Genomic DNA, 22,844 nt, shown 5'->3' with positions numbered 1-22,844 from the left:
AGTTCAGAACCCTCGATCCTCTGATCGGAATGTCAATACACAAATAGTAACAAAAGCTAGTAATCACTAGATTGTAAACATGTAAGGGTAAAGCTAAATCACATGTCATGATAATCTTTTCACTAATATAGCACTATCAACATAGTCACGAGCATGTCATAGTTCTCTACGTTAGAGTCGAGAAATGTCATTGTTCTCTACTTTAAAGTGCATCCTACACTTGTTCATAAGTCATTCAACTGAATTGACTATAAATGTAAATACTTCCATGTATAAGTGTTCTCTACTTTATAGAGACTTCATTTCGAATATGTTCAACATTATGATGACGAATGTCAAGCCCTTTATCAATCACATAAGCACAATAAGATCATTTCTATATTACATATAGAACATAGGGGAGTTTCACTTGCTCTGGTTAGGTCCGACCCACCTAGTACTAGGCTCCAAGTATCCACAAGAAGTCCCACAAACGGCTCAACGAAGCCCCAATGCTGCTGAAAAACAAACGTCAAGATCGGCTTAAATCTACGGCCGAAATGTCCGATTTCGGCTCAAATCACATCTCGTATTAAGTAGTAACATAAATCGCTGTTTTGATTCACTTTAGTACCTCCAATTAAGTCTCTAAAGGCTTCCCAAAGCCAACCAAGGATGACCCAAAGGTCAGTCGAACTCCCGCTGCGATCAACACCAACACGACATCAAAATCATCACATAATAGCAAATATAGTCGGAATCTTGCGAATTCAGTTTTCTAACTGAAATCCCTGCTTACCTCAGGTTAGAATACCTCCCAAACCAGCTTCTAAGAGTGCAAGTTCAGCTCAACGAGACTCGAAGACCTGCTGCGAAGAAAAATTCCCAATTTTGCATCAATTCGACTAAGTAAACGTCAAATAGTTCCGAAATTGAGGTATAGTTTACTAATTAACCATTTTAAGCTTTAAAGCAAGTTCCACAGAGTTTAAATGGGTAATTAGCAGCCAACAAAGCTCCTCTTTACTGCTGTAAACACCTCCTAATCCAGTTCGAAGCACTAACACGAAAAGATGTCCAAATTCAACATAAAACCGGAAACTAGAGAGAAATCGAGTTGATTACCTCTCTAAAACTGAAATTCAGCTTCCCCTGGCAGTAACCTCATAGAAACACAGCAAAGCTCCTCTTTCCCACGTGCTGGAAGCCTCCTTTAAGTCGCCAAACCAGCGAACAACAAGCGCGGCGCGGAAACGGCGCGAATCGGCGGATTTTCTCTAGAGAGAGAAAAACCCTAGAGAGAGAGAAAGAGAGAAGGTGAAAGAAGCTTTTCTGAACTCAATCACCCTTCACAGAACATCCCAGGTCGTGCTGGGTCAAGTAGATAAGGATAAGTATGTGAAATTACCAAAATACCCAAACTGTCACGTTTCTGCATTGTGTACCGGTACACCATAATGGCTGTACCGGTACACCAAGCAGAAAAGGCTGATTTCGCCCAATCAATGCACTTTCTCACTTTTAACCCTCCAATCACTCTCTAACTTGGTCACAAACTTCTCCAAGTCATTTAGAACATGTAGAATAATTCCACACTTCATTGCTCACACTCGAATTTCGCAATTTGCAAAAATTCAGTGTATTACACACCCCCATATTTTACAGATCTGCACGTGAGCGGCGCGACGGCACAAGAAATGAACGTAGCTCGATAGTTAGCATTCTACCATTATGACAAAGATAGATATACCCTCGAACAATGTAGCTTAAGGGTACAGAAATTATGACAAAGATAGATATACCCTCGAACAATGTAGCGTAAGGGTACAGAAAAGAGAAATTGTAATAATAATTTGATTGTATTTGCAAAAAAAAATGTACATGTAGTTTGAACGTGAGAAATGCTTGTAATAGCATAGTTTTTGAATGTTTATAATACTTTTCTTATATAATCTGTGTATGAATTTTATTTTTATTTAGAATGTTTTGAATTGTACTGATTATGACGCATTGAGTAGACAGAAAAAACTGTCCGTTCGACGGGTCTAACGCACACGCCCGTGCGGAACTTCTTCCACCTATTTGAGAAAGGGGCAACGGAGCATGACAAATACACAATGCTTAATACTATATAAACCTACAATATATATATGGCAACAATACACAATTCTAAATTACATTGTAACACCGGGTGTTGAGCATTTATCTAATCAGCAATTTCGTTTGGAGCTGATAAATACAATTGGATTCTTATTTGGATGTATGATTACCACAAAATGCATGACCGAATGGCACTTTCGAGTATCAAATCACCCTAAGAATTAACTTCATGTAAACTCTGCAGCTAAAGAAATTCAATACAGCCAGAATTAATCATTTTAATAAAAAAATTTGGTTTATTCCTAACTAGATTCTAGGTTCTTCAAGAATCAAATATAGCCACCTCGGCACTTTCTCCACATATAGTACATATGTTTACAATCCCTTGGTCTGACGGAAATCAAATTCTGATGGAAATCAAATTCGGATTCTACAAGAGCATGCTTGTCGGACGATGGCAAGTAAACCTCAGCATATTGACTGCCACATGGCATGGTCGTACAGTAAGGATGATCAGGCTTTGGCCAAGTAAATATTCTTAACTTGTTCCTTGCCGTTGAATGGCAACAACAGCCTCATCGCAACGAGCACATCTATATGAGCTGACTGCCACACAGCGAGTGCGGAGGCAGTAGTAGCAGTACCTACAATTCAGAAAACTAAATCAGCTCTCACACGGTGAAAATAAATACTTGTTGTAAATCAACATAAATCACATAAAATATGGTGATGACCCGATCTATGCACGTTTTTGAATTTCATCGCATGTTTTAGTCAATATGGCCTTAGATGTATCAACATACAGGTTCATTCAACATTTACATTTTATCACACAGGATTAACCGGACTCTTCTCTTAATTAGGACATTCCAATGGTACAATAAGAAAGCTGACATAAAACCCATTTGCCAAAAAAACATGTAAATGAAGAAATTGACCAAATTACATGATCTGATAAGGAACAGAAAGGTATTAAGTACCTGTGGTGGCAAGGAAGAGCTAGAAATGGAATGCTGGGACTTGAATGGCATATGGGGCACTCTGCTTCATCACCAGAAGAACCAGTCGATTTATCCTTGGAAAATGGGAGGAATTTCTTGACCGAAGATGAGTTTAAAAGAGGAAGAAGTAAAAGCAGCATTTCCTGCATATATATAGCAACTTTCAATCAGTTTAAGAATATAAGACAAAGAATCCTTCTTTGTAAAGCAAAACAAAGAAAACCAAATGATTTTGGAAGTTATTTGCCGTCTCAAGAAGCTTGATCAGAAATAAAATAAAACACCAAGTGAACCATTACAAATGAAAGATAATTTGTTCATATTGAGAGATCGGAAGAGTTCTATACCAAATGATGGCTAAAACAGGCAAAATTGTTACAGATGTGATATGAAAATATGAAAAGCTTGAAGTCAACACAGGAAACGGATATGCTGTTTGTTTTCTAAAATATTTGACTGACCCAAATTATCTGTGATCATGAGTCAATAGGCCCAAACTGGAATCATCTATTTATCTCTGAACAACCTGAAGTTGATTAAAATATCCACCGGTAATAACAAAAGTACAGTACTGCAATTATACTTGTATGATAGTATAATATCTATACGAGCACAGAATGATCAAAACATAATTTAAAGTCCTATACAAAGCAATCCATACTCTACAGATAAGCCTTCTTGACATATCCTAATTAATTTTAGTTCTTTAAGTGATTTAAATCCTGTCTTATTTTTTTGGTAAGTTCAGCAAATACTAGCTTTGCTGCAATCAGAGCATTTGGAAGAATTAGAGCAATTTAGCCCTCAATGATGTTTCCAACTTCCAACTAAATAATTTTGCTCAACCTTCACCACCAAACCTTGTCAGTATATATAAAATAGAAACCCTGAACATAATAGTAGCTATTCCACTTCTACAAATTAAGCCAAAAATTGAGGTTTTTGTTGCATGGGGTAGCAGATTTCCAAATTTCATGTCAGTAGTTCTCTCTTTTTAATACAACCTTTTGCAGTTGATGGTTGAAGTTGTGTATTGCTGTCAGTAATATTTCTGAAAACAATATAGTGGAATTCATTCGGTACTAAGAATTGGAAAACCCAAATCAACAATCAATATCAATCTAAATTTCAATGGAAATAAATGAACGATGCTTGCGATGGATAAATCTAAAACAACCACCCATCATATGTCACTAATTAACTCATACATATTCATATGTCACTAATTAATTCATACATATGCTTGCATAGAAGGGGGTGCATATATATATATATATACACACACACACACACACACTTAAATATGATAATCAATAAAGATAAAGACAGATATGAAATAGACATGAATCTAGTTTATGGCTGAGACATGGATTGCCATAGGCCTGCAGAATTAAATTTACTTCACATAGAAAGTACTCATAGGCATCAGAAATTGCCAACTTACTATAGAACTATTTCATGTACAAAGCTACGATTCAAGGATACTTAATTTTAGCTCTCATGTCCACATCAAATATGTACTGGATATTACGATTATGTACTGGATATTACGATGCTCGCCTGATACACCCCCAGTAGGGGGTCAAACACCTCATAGGAGTATCGGACATTTCAGAAATATGGACAAATATCTTGATACTCGCCTATCTCGTGACCGATTCACGTCGCACACTTCATGAGAATGCTTCGATAGGCAAGGGATACATGAGAGATATAACGAGAAACGGGGTAGGACATTGGCTGACTTTTAAGTCTAAATCCAATCGCAATCATTCTAAACTGACAAGCATCAAAGTCATACATCTCACCATTGCATTTGGTGACACGTGCTTTAGGGTTCATAAGATAAAATCCAACACTATTGTCTGGTCTGATATAATTATCTTTCATGTTAAATAAAACTCAAATAGCTTTATAACTTCGTACAATACTTTCATATATTGTAATATGTAATGCAAGGATTGCCCATACCGCTCATGTAGTACTGTGCCAAGGTCGTGCCGCCTTGTGGTCATGCTGAATGGTATAAAGTTTCATATATTCAATACTTTCCTATATTGAATGCAAGGATTAAAGTGTTGTGTGGCACAGGGGCATGCCGATTGTCGCCTGGCACAATACGGCTCAGGCACGCAAGCATGCCAACACGTGGCACGCTTGCGTGCTGATGGATATGCATGACCTCCTAGTGGCACGTTTTTGCATAGTTTTTTTTTTTCAATAAACTCTTATAATGCTATTTAAAAAGATTTAGAAAGATAATTATTAATATTGGCTATATATAGCTTGCTACACTCAGCAATTAATATAGTGGTAGGTTTTTCATATATGTGAAGTAAAATATAACTATAGCTCATGGAGAATAAAATTAAAAATAGATTAACTTTGAAAATTCATTTGATTTTACCTTCTTTTTAGAACTAAAAAAAATTATAAAAAACAAAATTATAGAAAATTAATTTTTCTTAAAATTTTTATGGAATTTGTAAGATTCATCCATATTGATTTGATGGGAGACTGCATTATGACTAGATTAACTAGAATAGCACTACAATTGCTCCAATAATTTCTTTTAATTTTGAATCTTTTAGAAATATTTATTAAAAATTTGAAGAAAAAATTAATTTATATTAAAATTTTTAGGAAGAATTGTGAGATCTATTCATAAAAATTTAATAATAAATCATATGGAGAATAATTAAGCAAATTTAAATATAAGGTGCTTCAATTTAATTTTTTATTTTATTAGTATTTTCCATCTTCTAAATTCAAAAATAGAATTGGCAAAATTAAAAAAAAATTGTCATAAATTCATACAGAATAATTAAAAATAAGACTATATAATAACTTAATCAAGTAGATCGATTTTTAACTTTTTGTAAGCTATAAATAAAAATTTGCATAATTTCAAATTTCTTCAAACAGGAACACAAGTTAGAAATATTCAAAATGTATGAAAAACAATTTAAAATTGCAAATTTTTTTACCTACCTAATAAGTATGTCTTCAATTTATCATTTCTTTGCCTTTTCTCCTAAGATCGAAGTGATTAAAATAGAAAAAGAAGAAATTGAAACAAGAAATTAGAGAAAAAATTATAGTAAGAAAAGGAAGGAAAAAATAGAAAAGAAAAAAAGAGAAGAGCTAGCAAAAAGAAAAGGAAAAATTGAAAAAGCGAGTTGCGGAGAAGAAAATGTAGAAGAGAACGAAAGAGAGGGATGTGTGTGTGGCACAAAAAAAAAATCTAAAAATAGCCCAAACGAAAAAAGAAAAAAGAAAAAAAAGGCTAAAACTTAAAATCCTGTGTGCCCTTACAGGCATGCAGCGGCACTGTGCTGCGATACCCAAAGGGTATCGCGCTGTCTCGCGCAATACCTTTGGGTATCGCGACACGGGGAATCCAAGAGAGACTCCCCTTATACCGTGCCCATTAATTCGTGGCACGGTATGTATCGCTATGATTTTTCAAACTTACATAGCTTTTTGAACTTAAAACATGTAGACCTTATAAATTTACTAAATTTTTGGAGCAAATAGTGGGCACTATTGCATAATTAGATCACATTGCGGTTGAGAAAAAACGAAAATTTAAAGTTTGCTACCAATTCCGCCCCTCCGACGGTTTAGCTTATTTTCACTTAGCCATCATGCGGTTCAAAAAGTTAGACTTAACTATCATGTGATTTTATCCCTATTTTTACCCAAAAAAACTACTATCAAATAGGATAGTAAAGTGAAATTTTTTATAACCATAGAGTAGTTAAGTATAATTTTTTGAACCACAGGTAGCAAAGTGAAAATGAGCTAAACCATAGAATAGTTAAGTGAAACTTTTTGAACCACAAAATGGCAAACTAAAAATGAACAAAACCATAGGGAGGCAAAATGGCGCTTACGCTATCATTTTTCATCTGGTGATGGCAGTGTCTTCCTTTTTTTTTTCTTTTTCCAATTATGACTATTAAATTCTTCTTTGTGAGTGTTCTTTCAAATTATGTCAAAATGATATTCCTGAGTTATTTAAGATAAATACGATTCTATTCTTACTAAACTTTGTGAAATATTAAACACTTGAACCATTTTTAAGGATATTCGGGACATTAAAAACACCGTAAAAAACTATATTTTCTACAAAAAAAATGATAAAATATTCGAGCCAATCTTATGTCAGGGTGCCATTTGCATACCATTAGTGTGAAGGGCTGTGCCAACTTTGGCACGAGGCATGCCACTGCCAGCGCAACACAACAATTGTTGATGTAATTGTTATATGTATTTAGAATAAACTTTTATTTATGTACCCCCAATATATCATATTCTAAGATTGTTTGGAACCATCATACTGTAGTGTAAAATAATGTCCCAAATTAGACTATTTGTAGTGTTTGAATTTTCGTATGAAGTTTGTAGGTGAAATGATCCCTAAAAATTATAAAATCTTACTAGGATCTTACTAGTTGTGACCTTTCTAAGATCGTGGGTGCAGTTTGGTTACAATTTGATATTTGAACCCTCTGCCTAGTCAACCACAGTAAGCTGAAAGTAAAATATTTATTTAATAGGTCAAATGACCTCGGGACCTCATGAAAAATAATTCCTTTAACTGACAAAAAATATTTTGAGGTCGCCCCTAAAGTTCATTTCAATCTGACACCTAAACAACCTAATATGAAATTCGAATTCAGTCCACGGTCTTTGCTCGGCATAACAGTTTATGTGAAAATTTCTTGTAAAAATTAAAACAAAACCAATCTGTAAATAGTAAACGAATCAGAGAGTTATCATGTGGGATAAGGGAATATCCATCTTGATAAGAAATTATCTACATGTTAAGATATTTATCTCAAGGGCTATAGCTCATAAAATGATGATCAGGGAGTAAAAAAGAATGTGCTTTGGTGTTAAATTTGGACCCAATTGGTTAAATTGCTCCCCCAAACTAATTCAAGTCCACAAAGTCGTCACGGAAGTAGATAAAAATCTTGTGTAACAGGGACAAATCAGAGCTCACAAAGATTCAAAACCATCGAAGAAAAAGACTAAATGACCAACTAGTGTGATAGACAGAGAGGTAAAAAGAAATTCCAATAAATTTGACGAATTTAAATGTGAAACAATAAACTTATTAGGATTTATTTAGTAGTAGAGTAATCGAGAAAGGTTTCAAAATCTGTTTGAATTAAGATTTGATGGAAAACAATCAAAGGAGCTCGAAGCTTGATGGCATGGCTATTTAGGAGTTACTTCTCACATTGACACACTAGACGTAAGTTGGCAACTTAATCTCTTGCAATTACAATTGGTGTACTTACCATAGACCATACAGATATGTATCTTTCTATATGACCAACTGATGCACTGTATCTAGAAGGTTAAATATTAGAATACTTTGCTGAGTCTGTTTTATAAATTGGAATCGCATCTTATTAATTCTGTTATCACTTCCTTTTTGTATAGATAAACAATTAAGTCTTGCATACCGGTATGACATAGCCTTATTATTGTGAGGCATCCATGCATGCACGGACATGGTTCGTGGAAAGGATTCTCGTGCTCCTGGCATAGTGCGTCCCACTGTGCCAGCAGCACGGCACAATACAGCTGCACAAAGCGTGCCAAGTTGGCACGCCCTCCCATGCAAGTGGCACACCACTGGCACATTGGCATATATATCGGCTCAACTTTTTCTATTATCATTTTTAAAAAAATTTAGTTTTTTAGTGTGTTTTAATATCTCTAATGATATAAAAATATTTATTTTTTTATATCTTACACAATTTAGTAAGAATAAAGTTATAAATATCTTTAAAACTTAAAAAAAAACCATTTTATATATATTACGAAAGTATATGCATGAAATCAAAAGTCATAATTGAATAAAAATTTATAGGAGAACACTATCATGGGTAAATTCACAGGATATAATATGATAAAAGAATTTGGACGAAATCTTCTTATTTGTGATTTTCTTCACTTAGAGTTGGTCTTATTATGCAATAGAACTTACTAATTGCTCCAAATGCTAGCAGATGTACAAGACCTTATATATTTTAAGTATAAAAAAAGCTTTTCTAGAACTTGTAAATTAAAAAAAAACATAAAAAGATTCCAAAATATGCACCCAAAAACAAAGTTTTGTCAATATGGTGTCGGCACAATCCCGCACCATGTGCCAACACAGCCTCAGCACACTACGTCACGGGTCGCAGAGGGCAGCATGCTAATCCTTGGTTCAGGGAACATTGCCATTTCCTTGTAGTAATTATAGAAGAAACCATAAATATAGATAAGCAGCTTAAATTATCCCCTAAATGCAGATGCAAGTCACACAAGGTATGCAAGCTTTTACTAAAAGAATCCTCTGTTTATTTTAAGCCTGCAAAAGAAATCAGCAAAGTTATTTGCTCTTTTAAGTATTTAGTGCAAGATTTAAACAAAAGGGAAAATTTATGACATGATATGGTGGCAACAACTTGCAAAGATATCAATGCATAAGATAAAATCTTTAGAATGTACTCAACTTAGACCAACCACAATTAATATTATTGCTTAAGCGCAACACAGTTGGGAATAAGCCAGCAAATCAAAGGCTACACGGAGATCAAATTATCCTTCTTGTTATCTTCTGTGACTACAGTATAAAGTACCTTAATGTCAAAACTATCAAATTCACAAAATCTATGTGCAACAGCTATATTTATAAAAGTTTAAACAACATTTTTTTTCCTCAATAACACCAACTCAGGAAAGGAAGGAGACATACCGAAAATTCATTCCACACCAATTGACGATTCATGTACTCAAAACTGACAGCTCTGTTCATATTGGGGCTTCCATAGACAAGCCTTGCTCTCAAAGCCCTTTCAATAATACTCCTATACCTGCACAAACAGCATATGAAATTTCTGAGTAACATTAAAATAATGACAATTTACCAAAAAGATGTACTTAGGAGGAAGCCAAAAAAATTCCATGCAAATTAACATATCATCATGTAAATGCTGCGGGAAGATTGTACAGAAAGACTGCACTTGTATAACAGTTGAATTAACATATCATCATGTAAATGCTGCACGAAGATTGTACAGAAAGACTGCACTTGTATAACAGTTAGCTACAAATATGAACTATTTTAACTCATTTGTTCCGTTCATATGTTTGCCAACTCCCACATATGCTATCTCCCATTCCAGAATTCATATTTCCCACATTACTATGCAAGAGCCTAGCAAAACATCTCATGAAAAAGATTTATAATCAACTGAGCGGCAACACTTTTCTTTCAAAAAAGGGAAAAAAAACAGAAAAAAAAACAACAAAAGGAACATGAGTTCGAGCCTAGTGGACCAAAAATATATTTTCACCATAATTGTAAAATCCGGGACATTTGGAACTGAGGGATTCAAACCAAGATCAAATTTGAATTTTATATATATATATGTAGATCAAGTCTAACGGAGCCGATCGTCGATTTGAAAGCCGCATCATCAAAAACAACTTGGTAGCACGCGCGCATCTCTGACCGCCAGCAGCCCAGATCTGGCCACCACCACCATCATCTCTCTCTTTCCCTCCGTCTCTCCCTCACCATCCTCTCCCCTCTCGGTGAGCCCGACGAGCACAGGGGGAACCCGAGCCCACCTCCTCTGAGTTGCGACCTCTGGCCACCTCCCTCGGTGTCCCCGTGCCCTGTCGGCGCTGACGCAGTCACCAGAATTACCCCTCGGCCAAGCTAGGGCAGAGGGGAGCCCAGCCTCACAGGGCTGCGGCCACCGCCTCCCTCGGTTTCAGGCAGCCCGCCGCCGCCGACCCCTGCCTCCCCCGGCCGCCGCCGTCACTGCCGTTCAAGGCCCAACTCTAGCCTGCACTTGTGCTGGCCAAGCCTCTCTCGCCGCCGCTGCTCCTCGCCGCCAACGAGGGTGAGCACCACACTCCCCTTCCCCTCCGCTACTGACTCCAACCGGCGCGCGCGCCGGCAGGATGCCGACAGCCGGCCGGAGAGCCCCCTACTCGCTGCACCTTGAGCTAGGGCTCAAAGGTTGCCTTATTCGTAGTTTTCGACAATCCAAAGCTCCCTGATTGATTCGAAAGTGAGCACGGCAATCCCCTCGACTTGCCGAATGTCGTGCTCACCTCCGTTTCTCTTGGCGACCCTCCGTCACCGAGCGTTGGCTCCTCCGCTCCCGGAGCCTTTTATACACTGAACTTGGGGAGACTCCACAACACTCCTCGACCGTCGTTCGCACTCCGACAGCGAGCACGGTGTCAGGCACGTCAAGACCTATCCGCTGGTGCTCTTGCATTATCCCGAAGGCGCACGATTTACGGTTTAGACCCTAAACAATCACCTTATGTTTATATTATGCGATTGTTGGAATGTTTAGGGATTTATTTGCAAATGTGGTTGCGTGGGCTGCCTCGGGCAGCAGCGTGTGGTCACTATTTGTGACCCTCTGGACTTGTTGTCCAGGCTCTAAAGCACTATTGCGATCGGAAATAAGGCTTCAAAGCGTTCCGACGAAATTGCCAGCGAAATGCGATTTGACGTCACGATGGGTTTCCGGTTGCGTGGTTGCCCTGAAAATCATCACCTAGCCTCGTTTGTTGGCCACCATGGTCCCCTTGTGTGTTCGGAGGCGACTGGTGAGCGGCGGAGGCTTCCGGTGCCAAAATGGACACTTCTAGAAGCCTGATGTGGAATGGTTGGTCGGCGACGACCGAGTTGACCTAGGCACTTGCGTTTGCTGTCCGGACGCCCAAATAGTTGTGTTTCGGGACAGCGGGTGACTCCCGGTGTGAGTCGGTGCGTTTCGGGACGTTTCGTGGGTCCCGAGGGCATCCCGATGCGTTTTCAGGATTCCCAGCGAGTTTGGGGATTGATTTTAGGAAATTGATTCCGCTAGTGGCTTGGGGTTTGTGAGCGATGTGTTTTGAGTCCATAGGATTAGACCCTGACTTAGTGGATCTATCGTAGGTTCGGTCGACGATTCTCCGCACCTCGGAAGCTAGGTGCGACTGCTGATACAAGTGGGTACTTCGATCCGGAGTCGGTCCAGCGGCTCATGCTCGGTGACTTCTTACCTTTTTCCTCCTTGTGATTGCATAGCTCATCATGATTTCATGCTCAGTATTTTGCACACTACTTATGCTTGTTGGTCAACTCTACAGTTGTTTCGTCTTGTAATATCATGATTGATCTAGTGGTAAAGTAGTACCCCAGTGATTGATTATCATTGCTTGACTTCGTCATTGATGACATTTCGTACTTGGTGATACAATTATATAGACCTGATAGGTCAGTGACATGGAGACACTCCTTCGGGAGTATTAGACCGTACTTGGTTGGATATAGTTGTGGATTATTCTATCGGCTTGTTGCCGTTGTTGGCCATTAAGCATATTATATTGATCGCCACAGCTCACGTGCATTTCAAGTACACCAGCGGTCTGATCTACCGCAAGTGAGTGTTCTTTTTCGAAAAAATGGTCGTACATCCAACCCGTGAGCCCAGCGGCCTACTGCTGGATCATATGCCAGGGAGACCTGTCTACTGTTAGAGTCATATCCCTATTAGAGCAGTCGCGGCATAGCCTGAGGTCCTTAGACCATTATGGCCGTTGATTGGGTATACTTGTGCTATCAGTTGCAGTTGACGCATAGTCATTTTTCTATCTCCCTTTGCAATAGTGGTTTGTCATACCGGTATCATAGTTGTTTTCAGTTCAGCTATCATTGCTATTGCACTAGTTTAACTATTGACTATAGTTAGTCGTTGCTTTATCATCCCACTTTATAGTAGTAACTCCTTGGTGATCATCGATGGTTGTTATTCCCTATCATTACACCTGATTTACTTGTTACTGCTGTTATTTATCCCTTCTATCTACCGGTGTGTACAGCTCGCTTTTATCAGCTTGCGGTATCCACTGGGAAGGGGAGACTTGTTTACATGTTCTCCCCCCTACTATTTTTCAGGTAGCTCGAACGGTGAGGGTCGGGACGATGCATGAGGACGATATTAGATAGTGAGCTTGAGATAGAGATCCCGACCTTACGGTATCAGTTCTGATTTGACGCTTATTGTATATATGAGATAGTATAGCTTACCCCTATACCTGCTAGTATTTGTTCTTACGTGGTTTAGTTGATGGTTTTATTCATGGATTCTTGGATGACGTATTTATGAGTTTTGTTTACTCATGGTTTTTGGAAGATTCGTAGTTTTTGCAAATAATAGATTTCTACCCCTCGTAGTAGCTTGTTTACTTTAAAACAAAAGTTTCCATATAAGAAATGGTTTTCAAAGTGGCTTTTCGGCTTTTCGTGAATTTTTGGAAAACTAGAGTTTCAAAGTGAAGCCTTCGGGTGGGAGGTGCTTTTAACTAATAGGAATGGATATGAAACTTGAAATGATAATCTATATGTATCGTAAATATTGTTAGTGTGGGTGGTATGTCATAGTTGACACTAGTACTATGTGCTACGCCATGCAAAACAAGAAAGACTATCCGTTTGAACAGAAAATTTTCTTCTATTTGTGGTGGGTCTGTTACATCCCTGGGTCAAGGTTAGAAAACAAAAAAAATGCACTTTTTCACGGACTCTGATTTACAAAGATAGCCCAATTTCAAAATAGCTTACAAAAAGGGACCCCGGGGCATGACAATAATACAAGTTTTAAAAGTTGCAATGTGCTAGTATAGAAGATACACTGATATAGCTGCTATCAGATTGAGAAAGGTACCTTCCATTATACAGAAACAACAGGAGGTTGCAAAAAGCTGCAGCCTTGTATAAACCCTCAACACGTCGTAACAAAATCCAGAATCGCCGAGCCAATGATCTCTGTATGATACAACAGACTACAATTACTGAGATTATCAGGATTCATAACAGTATGAAAGATACGGATTGCAACATCACCTGTTCAGAATCTCCCCATCGACGAAAAGCAGAGAACGACTGCAGACGGGACCAGAGATATTGGCCACCAACAGTGCTGAGACAGTACCATATCTTTTGAGAAACCGAAAGCCCAGGCCCTTCAAGTCCTGTTCTGACTGAAAAAAGCAGGAATTTAAGTAAGAAATATTGTTTCATTGAAACAAAATGAGCAAGAGTATGGCAATAATAAATAAGTACCACAAGATGAAGCGGTGAAGCTAATAAGTATATGACCAAAAGTGATGTAACATGGTCCTTTTCCGATTGCAACTACCAATCAAGGTTTTAAGTGCCCGTCGGTACGGGCCGTATCTACCGTGCCGTACCGTGCCATACCGTGCCAACAAGATACCGGCACGATATAGATCTCGTGCCGATGCCCCAGCTCAAAACTCTCTATTCTTTAAATTAGTAAGTAATTTCCTCAATAAAGTTCAAAAGATGTAATAAAAAGATATAATAAATAGTTAGAATATTTTGTTGCTAAAGAAAATAAATATTTCATGCTATTATATGTCGGCACACAAGAATTTTTTTGACCGGCACGCATCGGCACGGCTCGGCACGCACCGTGCCGTATCGTGCCGGCAAGTTTCTGGCACGACCCCGTGCCACGGCACTTAAATCCTTGCTACCAATTATTGAATTTATAGACTAGAAGTCCAGATAATGCATTGTTTCATGAAAAAGCAATGAAACACAAGTATCTACTATACAAAAGCAAGCAAACTAGTTTTATTGCTCAACTCGTCCAACAAAGGAAAAATAATAATACAATTTCTACCTACAAAGCTCCTCTGCTATTTAGACTGCTAGAGCGAAACCAAGCTATGAACAAGATAAAATAGACAAAAGCAAGCAAAACTGACATTTGTGACATGTTATACTTCACAGACACGAATATACAAGGATATAGTCATAAAGGATACATACACAATTAACAACAAATATGCGGATGCAACAAATCTTCAAAACAAGGATACAACATTTTGAAAATATGCCTATTGGTCTATAAAGTATGTAAGTGTTCTAAAAAGTGGGATATGCAGCTGTATGGTTGAGGCGGTAGGCTAACCGCACCATCTGACCCTTATGCAGTTCAGATTGTGGGCAAATTGCATACTGGGCAGTGTATGTGGTCCGGCACATCATTCACTCAACAAAGCTAGCCTGACGCAGTTCATCCAAGGAAACAGGTCAGATGTAATCAAAATACAAATCTAGGCAGTAATATGTCGAAGTAAAAAAAAGTTATGCACCAACCATTTTCAACCTCAATCTCTCCCCTAATCCCTCTCTTAATCCTTCTGCCCCCAGGGAGTTGGCAACAAATGGACTGGCACCAGGAGTGCAGGTGGGGGTACCAACAATGTGTTAATAGCGATGACGGCGGTAATGCACCAAGCCAAACCCATAGGGACGCGTTTGTAATTTTGCCTTCCATAGTAGTATTTTTACAAAACAATTGGAGCACAAGGAGCAAAAATTACGCATGATTTCTGCTATTTCAGCTTCAAGCTTTCATTTCAAAGCATCTATTTTTATAACAGCACCAATTTTTCAATGGGAGCAAAGGTTTTCTTCCTATCTCCGACACAGAGATCAGATTATTTGCCAAGTTTAATGAACTGTTAATTAACATTAAAATTCATGTTGATAGTTACTGAATGGCCATAAGTTAATAGTTATCAGTGACTAGTTTAGTTTACTGTTGATTGTTTCTTACTAATGAGCTATTAATTTGACATTTAGTGCTCAGATAATAATAGTGTCTAATGTTGTCATATATTATCCGTAGTAGACTAGTATGCAATCACAAGACCCCTTTTTCATGTCTCAACCAACGGCACAATATATTTATCTTGAGTACGTGTCTGATCAATCCTGCGTCTTTTTCTACTTTTGCTCCCAATCATATCGAGAGGAAAGATATGAGTAAAGGAAAGGAGAAGAAACCAGGATCTAGTAGTGGATCATCAAACACTAAAATTCTAACAATTGAATTGGAATCCTGTGTGTAGACACAAACTTCTGAGAGACAAACAAATGCGTCGCTCCAGTGTCAAATAGTGCTCTAGTTCTTATGCCATATAAAGTAATTATACCTGCAACAATCTCGTTATATGCGTCCTCCGGTTGAGTCATTGCATACACCTGACTTCTAGATCAGGGTTGCGCCTCCTTGTTCTGACGTGAGGTAGAGTGCTGCCCAGATGAAATTGCAGACACGCTCTCTGCGCAGATGAAATTGCAAACACGCTCTCCTTGTTTGTAATGGGAGAGGGTGTCGAAACAATGGATTGGGCCATATTTAGTTCATTGGGGCAGTAGTTCACCCTATGGGACTTGCCGCAAATCACACAAGCCAGGGCTCGTTGTTTTTGATTCCAATAAACTCTTATAATGTTATTTTGAAAGATTTAATCAAATAATTATGAATATTTGCTATATATAGCTTACTATACTCATCAATTAATATACTTGTAAACTTTTTTGTATGTAAAGTACAACTATACCTAATGCAGAATAGAAATTTTTACAGGTTAGAATTTTTAAAATGCAAAAACATCTTTCTTTCTTTCTTTCTTTTAACCATATTACAATTTTTCTCTAATAAAATACAAAAAAAAATTTAAAAACTATATGAAAAAATTATTTTAAAAAGTATTTGAAAAAATAATTTTTAATTAATTTTTTCAAAAAATTAGATCTATCAAAAAAATTAAGCAATAAATTATATGACAAATAAATTAAATTAATTTAAGTATCAAATGATTTAAGTTAGCTTTTAATTTTATTCAATCTTCTAGCGCAAAAATAAAATTTTATGTTTGATATACCTCAAAATTTATTTAGTGAGTTCGATTTTGTTCCCCTAATTTGTCAAAAATTTTCCAGTGCGATAAATTTTGATAAAATAATTTGTGAAGAAAAAATAGATGTCCGTGGTGACTTGAGCCCTCTTCTTCCGAATATGTAAATAAAAAATTTGCCTGTATATTGATAAACAAAAAAAATTATATTTTTTTTGACTTACCTAACAAGTAGATTTTCGATTTGCAATATCTTTAGGGAGGTGTGTGGTACCCAGAATGCTTCGGATATCCAAAGAACAAAACAGAAAGCAAAAAAAACCAAAAAGCAAAAAAAAAAAAAAAAACAGCAGTGCCGGCAAGGCATTGTGTCGCGGCACACTGCGCCGTGCTGCTTTGTCTCGTGCGGCACTGCGCCGCGTGCCGCGGCACGGAAGGGGAGTCCGAGCCCCCCCTCTACCGTGCCCCCATCTTGGGGGCACAGTACGTGCTACCCCGTGCCGTACGGCACGGGGCAGCACTTTAAACTCTGGTTAGACGGTTAGACCCCAAACTTGAAAGTCTTTCTTTGGCCCCTATTCTTTTAAGATGAACTTTATGCCCTTTGAAATTCTATAATTGTATCAAATTGGCTCACTCCATCATATGTTGTTAAGTCTATTGATGGGAAAACGATCTGGATGCCCGTTTGATATATTTATCATCAGTGAACTTATATAATTGTATCAAATTGCCCCATTCAACATCAATTCTTTCATCAGCAAACTTAATCTCATATGACAAAATACGCCAAATGCTATATTTACAAAAGTTCAAGGCACATTAATGTCACACTCCAAAAATCCCACATCGGATAGGAATGGGGATGTGATTGGATATATAAGAGACTTAGACACTAGTAATAATAGGCTTAAGCATTTTGGGCCGGTGGTTTTGACCCAACGAGTTATTGTTGCTAGTGGGCTGGGTCATTACATTTGGTATCAAAGCCGGTTTACCAGCCGAAAATGTGTGGCAAGTCTCGGCTGAGCCAGGGTCTGAAAAACAAGATGATGGGCTATGCCGGAGTTTGAAAAAGGTGACCGATTATGCCAAAGTCTGAATGACAATGCTAGCGGGACAAGTATCACATCGCCCGGTGATCTTGGACTGTGTGTGTAATTGGACTGACGAGGACGTCAAGACCTTAATGGGGGGAGTTTGTCACACCCCAATAATCCCATCGGATAGGAATGGGGATGTGATTGGGTATATAATAGACTTAGACACTAGTAATAATAACTGGGCTTAAGCATTTTGAACCAGTGGTTTGGGCCCAACGAGTTATTGTTGCTAGTGGGCTGGATCGTTACAATTAAGTTCACTTCAGAAACAGAGGCCAAAGTGAACTTCCATAAAAGTTTGGAGGCTAACAATGCAGTTTACTTTTTTTTCATAATATTTGTATCTACCCTAATTTTTAAAAAATTCCACATCATCCTACCAACAATTGTTAAAGCACAACATTTTTCATTCACAGAAGTCCTGCCCTCAAGAAATAACATCTTGCCAAAGCCACCAGCTTCCCTTTTAGACGGCGAACGAGCAAGGTACAGGTGATTTCTAGTTGTACTTAGTCCCATTCAAATCCAAGACAAAGCTAAAGCAAATATCAGCGGATTAATCTGGCATTCAAATTGCAATAAGAAGAAACTTATCCAATAAAATACTATACCTTTCAATATTAACAATTACAACATTGAGTTAAGCGAATATAAGCAAGGGATGCCTACCTTCTTTTCCTCCAATGGGCACTGCACGTTCATCTCTATATCTTAAATTCATTAAGGCATTCCCTGGAGTTGGCTTATCTACCCATATCGAGAACCTCCAGATGAGAAACTCAAGAAAAGCATCAAGTTCTGGCTCATATTGAAATAAGAATCCTGGCTAATTCCAAAAAAGAAGAAGAAGAAAGGACAAGACAGAGAGTAATTATGAAGCCAAACAAACGCAAGGACAATGCAGAGGACCCCAACACACAAACATGGAAATACCTTCATCAAAGAAAAGACTTTGATTAACTGTTCTTTCAGCATGGCAGACATTTCGACATCCAACCTCGCAGAGTCGAATTGGTTGACTCTAGATATTGAAACCGGAATTGCAACCTGCCAAGCAATCAAACCATAATGCCATACCAACCAGGCATTTCACATCCAAGTCGAGAAAATTAGAACAGCGGGAATAGAACAAAAATAATGATAAATTAAGCTACTATTTCAACGCAGTGATCTGTGAAGAATGCAAACGAGGAGAAGAGAAACAAAAAGGAACCATGATTGGGACTAAACTCACTTCCAAATCTAAAAAAATCAAAAAAATAATTAAGACTCTGTGCATGGGAGTGCGGAAAAAGTAACCTGGGGGGAGTCGCGCAAGGACTTCCATCGGGAAAGCAATCTGTGGTGCTCGGTGACCCAAGCATCTTCCGAGGGTGGGTCGTTGCCGAAAGAAGAGGAAGCCGAGAAGGATGAGGAGGGGGAGGAGGGAGTTAGGGTTTCTCTTCTTTCCATGTCATTCGCGGTTCAGAGTACTGTGTAACAACCTGAAGAATAAAGGAGTAGAGTGGTTAAAAGGAGTAATAAAAATGGTAGCTTTACTAGTTAAGGGAGGAATAAGGGCAGCAACAGGGTGGTCCGGCGGGAAGCGCCTTCGAAGGGGTTCAGGCGCAGGCGGAGTAGAAGGGCGGCAGGTTGCTCCGGCGGGAAGAGCCTTCGAAGGGGTTCAGGCGCAGGCGGAGTAGGACCGGAGGCGACTAGGGCATCTCGGGAGACAGAGAGGAAAGTAGATCGGGCTGGGAGACAGAGAGGAGAGGAGAGGAGATCGGGCGGAAGAGAGGACCGAACCTCGGATCGGGTGGAGAAGGCGGACCCGCTACCCGCCGGGCGGAGGATAGTGCGGAGAAGGCGACCCGATATCCGCCCACCCGGTTACTAATACTCCTGGACCGGTCAAGCCCAGGCGGGGGCCCATAATAGCGCCGAATGGCAACCCATGCCTCAATTCATCAGCTTTTGTTGTTTAGCCCTCATAGACTAGATGCTTTTCATTTTAATCCAAATTACCAAGTGGTATAAATACCAAAGTATAATATAAACAAGGTATGAATGGAATATTATAGCTTTTCCTTCTCCCCAATTCTCCTACCTCTCTCTCTCTCATGCCCTCATCTCCCTCAACCTGCCTCTAACCTCTCCAAACCCTTCTTCCTCCCCAACTCTCCTCTTTCTCCATCTCTCTTAACTCTTCCTCTGCTCTTCTCATCATCATCGGCGGCTGCGATTCGTCCGATACACTACATTCTGCTACCAGACGAACAAAGAAGACCGGTGAGGGCAAACGGGAAGAGGACTTCTCTTTAGAATTAGAAAAAACACAAAAATAAAATAAAATAAAATAGAGTAGAGTGTTGGAAAATTATCTCATGCAGGTTATAAGAAAAAATCTACGCCCCGCACCAAAATATATAGGACGTGTTTGGTTCGGTTTTTTTTGCACCTTAGAATCGGAATCAGAATGGATGAATTCGTTTGTGGGTGTTTGGTATGCGGGAGTCTCATTCCGATTCTGATTCTCGAGTGAAATGGGAATCCCCCAATCGCCTCTTTTTCCAATCCGGCCTAGGAGGCCGGATTGGAAATTGAATCCGGACGGAATGTATATTTATTCGGATTAAATTTATTTTTTCAACTTTTTTAATTAAAATATGAGTTTAAATTAGAAATTAAATTTATAATTTTAAATTTTAATTTGAATTTGAATTAAAAATTAAAATTTAATCAAGTATTTTGAATCTAACTTATAAATTTGAATGTAAATTAAATTTTAAATATAAAGTTTTATTCAAATTTTATTTAAAACTTAAATTAAATTTATGGATTCAAATTAAAATTTAAATTGTAATTTTAAGTTTGAATTTGAATAAATCGAAATTTAGTTTTATATTTTGAATTATCCACTCAACTTCAAAGTTTAATTTTTTTTAAAAAAGATAATTTTAAATTTTGACATTATTTCAAAATTTTGATCTAAATTTTTAATATTTAATTTTTAATTTGAATTTAAATTAATATATTATAAAGATAAAGTTAGTATATTAATTTGATTACGTTTTTTATACCTACCTGAACCAAACACCGATAATGGAAATGATTTATTCCTATTCCGATTCAGGTAACGAACCAAACAGAATTAGGTAATGAGTCATTCCGATTCCGATTCCAGCTTATTTCGATTCCGATTCCGATTCCGATTCCAACTTCGAACCAAACATTCCCTTAAAGCAACTAGCAACTAATCCGTGCAATGCACGGATGTTAATTTTATCTTTTTGTTATAAGTTTTATATAATATATATTAATTTTTATTAATTAAATCTTTATTAGAAAAATTATTGAATTAAATTAAAATAATACTATTATGATATGTTAATAGAATGTAAGTAAATAATTTATAATTATAAAGTCATAAAGTTAATAATTTGATTTTTAAGCCTTAAATAATATATTAACCATGTGAACCAAGCTATCAAAATTTTATATATATATATATATATATATATATATATATATATATATATATTATGTAGTTGAGCTAGAATACTCTCAAAAGCACCAAGGAGGTGGTGCTTTTGAGTTTTTAGCCCTTGGATGGAAAGATGTAGGATTGGGATGACGGTGCTAGGTGGTGGTAGGTGGAATAGTGGAATAGTGTTTGATCCAAGGATTATTTATAAGGAAGTGAATTCTCGAAATTCGAGGATTGTACTTTATCCAGGATTGACTGACTATCGAGAGAATATCCTTTGTGGGAGTTAAGAATGTCCAAAACACAAAAAGTGCTTTGGAGTTGAGTCCGCGAGAGCAAATGGTGCAAACTGCATTTTTGGGCTGATGTTGCTCTCGGGGACCGGTCTCTGGAGGTGAGAGACCGGTTCCCTTGGCTGGGTGTAGCGGGGTTGCTTGGTGCAACCGGTCCCTAGCAGGGAGGGACCGGTTCCCGAACGTGGTCCGAGCGAGAAATGCCGAAATTTGGCTAAGTCCTGAAAATCGAGCTCTCGGGAACCGGTCTCTCAAGCGAGGACCGGTCTCCCAAGGAGAGACCGATTCCCAAACGCGAAGGAGGCCCCTGGCAGCGTGGGCTGCTCTCGGGGACCGGTCCCTTGTCGGGGAGACCGGTCCCTCTGGGCGAAAACTGCCGAATGAGGGCTGTGCAATGGATGAAAAGTTGAGGGGTCTAAATACAAAATGGCCTTTATTAGAGTGGGCTGAGCCCTCTCTCTCTCTCACACTCTCTCATTTCACTCTCTCTCACTCTCTCTTTCTCTCTTGCTCTCTCTCTCTAGAAAAGAAAGGAGAAGAAGAAGAACAAGAAGGAGAGGAAGGAAAAGAAGAGGAAGATAAGGAAGGAGAAGAAGAAGGAGATCAAGAGGAAGGCTTTGAGTACCTTCATCTCCCTCTCCTCTTCTCTTTGGTGTAGCACAAAAGGTAAGCTCTTGAACCCTAGCTTCTAGAATTTGGGGTTTTCGGTTTTTATGCCTTGGAATGGGCCAAATGGACCCTAAGCATGCTTCTAAATAGATCAATCCCAAAAATCTAGGGATTCATTGGATGGTTTGCTATGGGTGCAAACCTAGGGCTCCAAAATGGGATTTTTGTGTAAGTATGAAATTGATCTCATTTGAAGCCTTGGAAACCCTATTGTTAGGTCACAAAATGTGGGGGCGAAGTCGATTTTGGCATTCGGCGACCCGGCATGAAGTTCTCGGCAAAATGGGGCCGGGTTAGCATCGATTCGGTCAAGGAAGGCTAAAGCCTTTTCGTAAAGCTCGCCGAGAAAGATTTTCTAAGCCTCTACATCGATTAAAGGTGGGGAGTGCCATCCCGAAGCTTTCGAACTCCTTTCTATGTCTTAAATTGCATTTAATCTCATCTCTCATGTTGCATTGTAGGATTGCATAGTAAC

General features: G+C 38.3%; 1 protein-coding gene and 1 long non-coding RNA gene across 3 annotated transcripts; both read right to left on the bottom strand.

Moving 5' to 3' along the window:
• Positions 457 to 1,329, bottom strand: LOC109716814. Of its 2 annotated transcripts, none has more exons than XR_002218055.1 (3): positions 1,105 to 1,329; positions 614 to 845; positions 457 to 494 (listed from the first exon to the last, which is right to left on the bottom strand). It is a non-coding gene; the product is annotated as an uncharacterized LOC109716814 (long non-coding RNA). The 2 variants fall into 2 exon arrangements; XR_002218054.1 differs by having other exon boundaries at positions 460 to 497; positions 1,105 to 1,328.
• On the bottom strand, positions 2,105 to 19,693 carry LOC109716383 (peroxisome biogenesis protein 2). The gene is made up of 9 exons (XM_020241788.1): positions 19,509 to 19,693; positions 19,241 to 19,425; positions 18,875 to 18,988; positions 18,611 to 18,767; positions 14,005 to 14,141; positions 13,826 to 13,926; positions 9,844 to 9,961; positions 3,060 to 3,223; positions 2,105 to 2,723 (listed from the first exon to the last, which is right to left on the bottom strand). Exons 2-9 carry the CDS (start codon positions 19,391 to 19,393, stop codon positions 2,618 to 2,620), a joined length of 1,050 nt encoding a protein of 349 aa, XP_020097377.1. The 5' UTR covers positions 19,394 to 19,425; positions 19,509 to 19,693; the 3' UTR covers positions 2,105 to 2,617.

The sequence above is a fragment of the Ananas comosus genome, linkage group 10 (assembly GCF_001540865.1).
Source record: "Ananas comosus cultivar F153 linkage group 10, ASM154086v1, whole genome shotgun sequence".
Lineage (NCBI taxonomy): Eukaryota > Viridiplantae > Streptophyta > Magnoliopsida > Poales > Bromeliaceae > Ananas > Ananas comosus.
The sequence above is the reverse complement of the archived record's forward strand: the minus strand, read 5'-3'. Positions and strand labels throughout refer to the sequence as shown.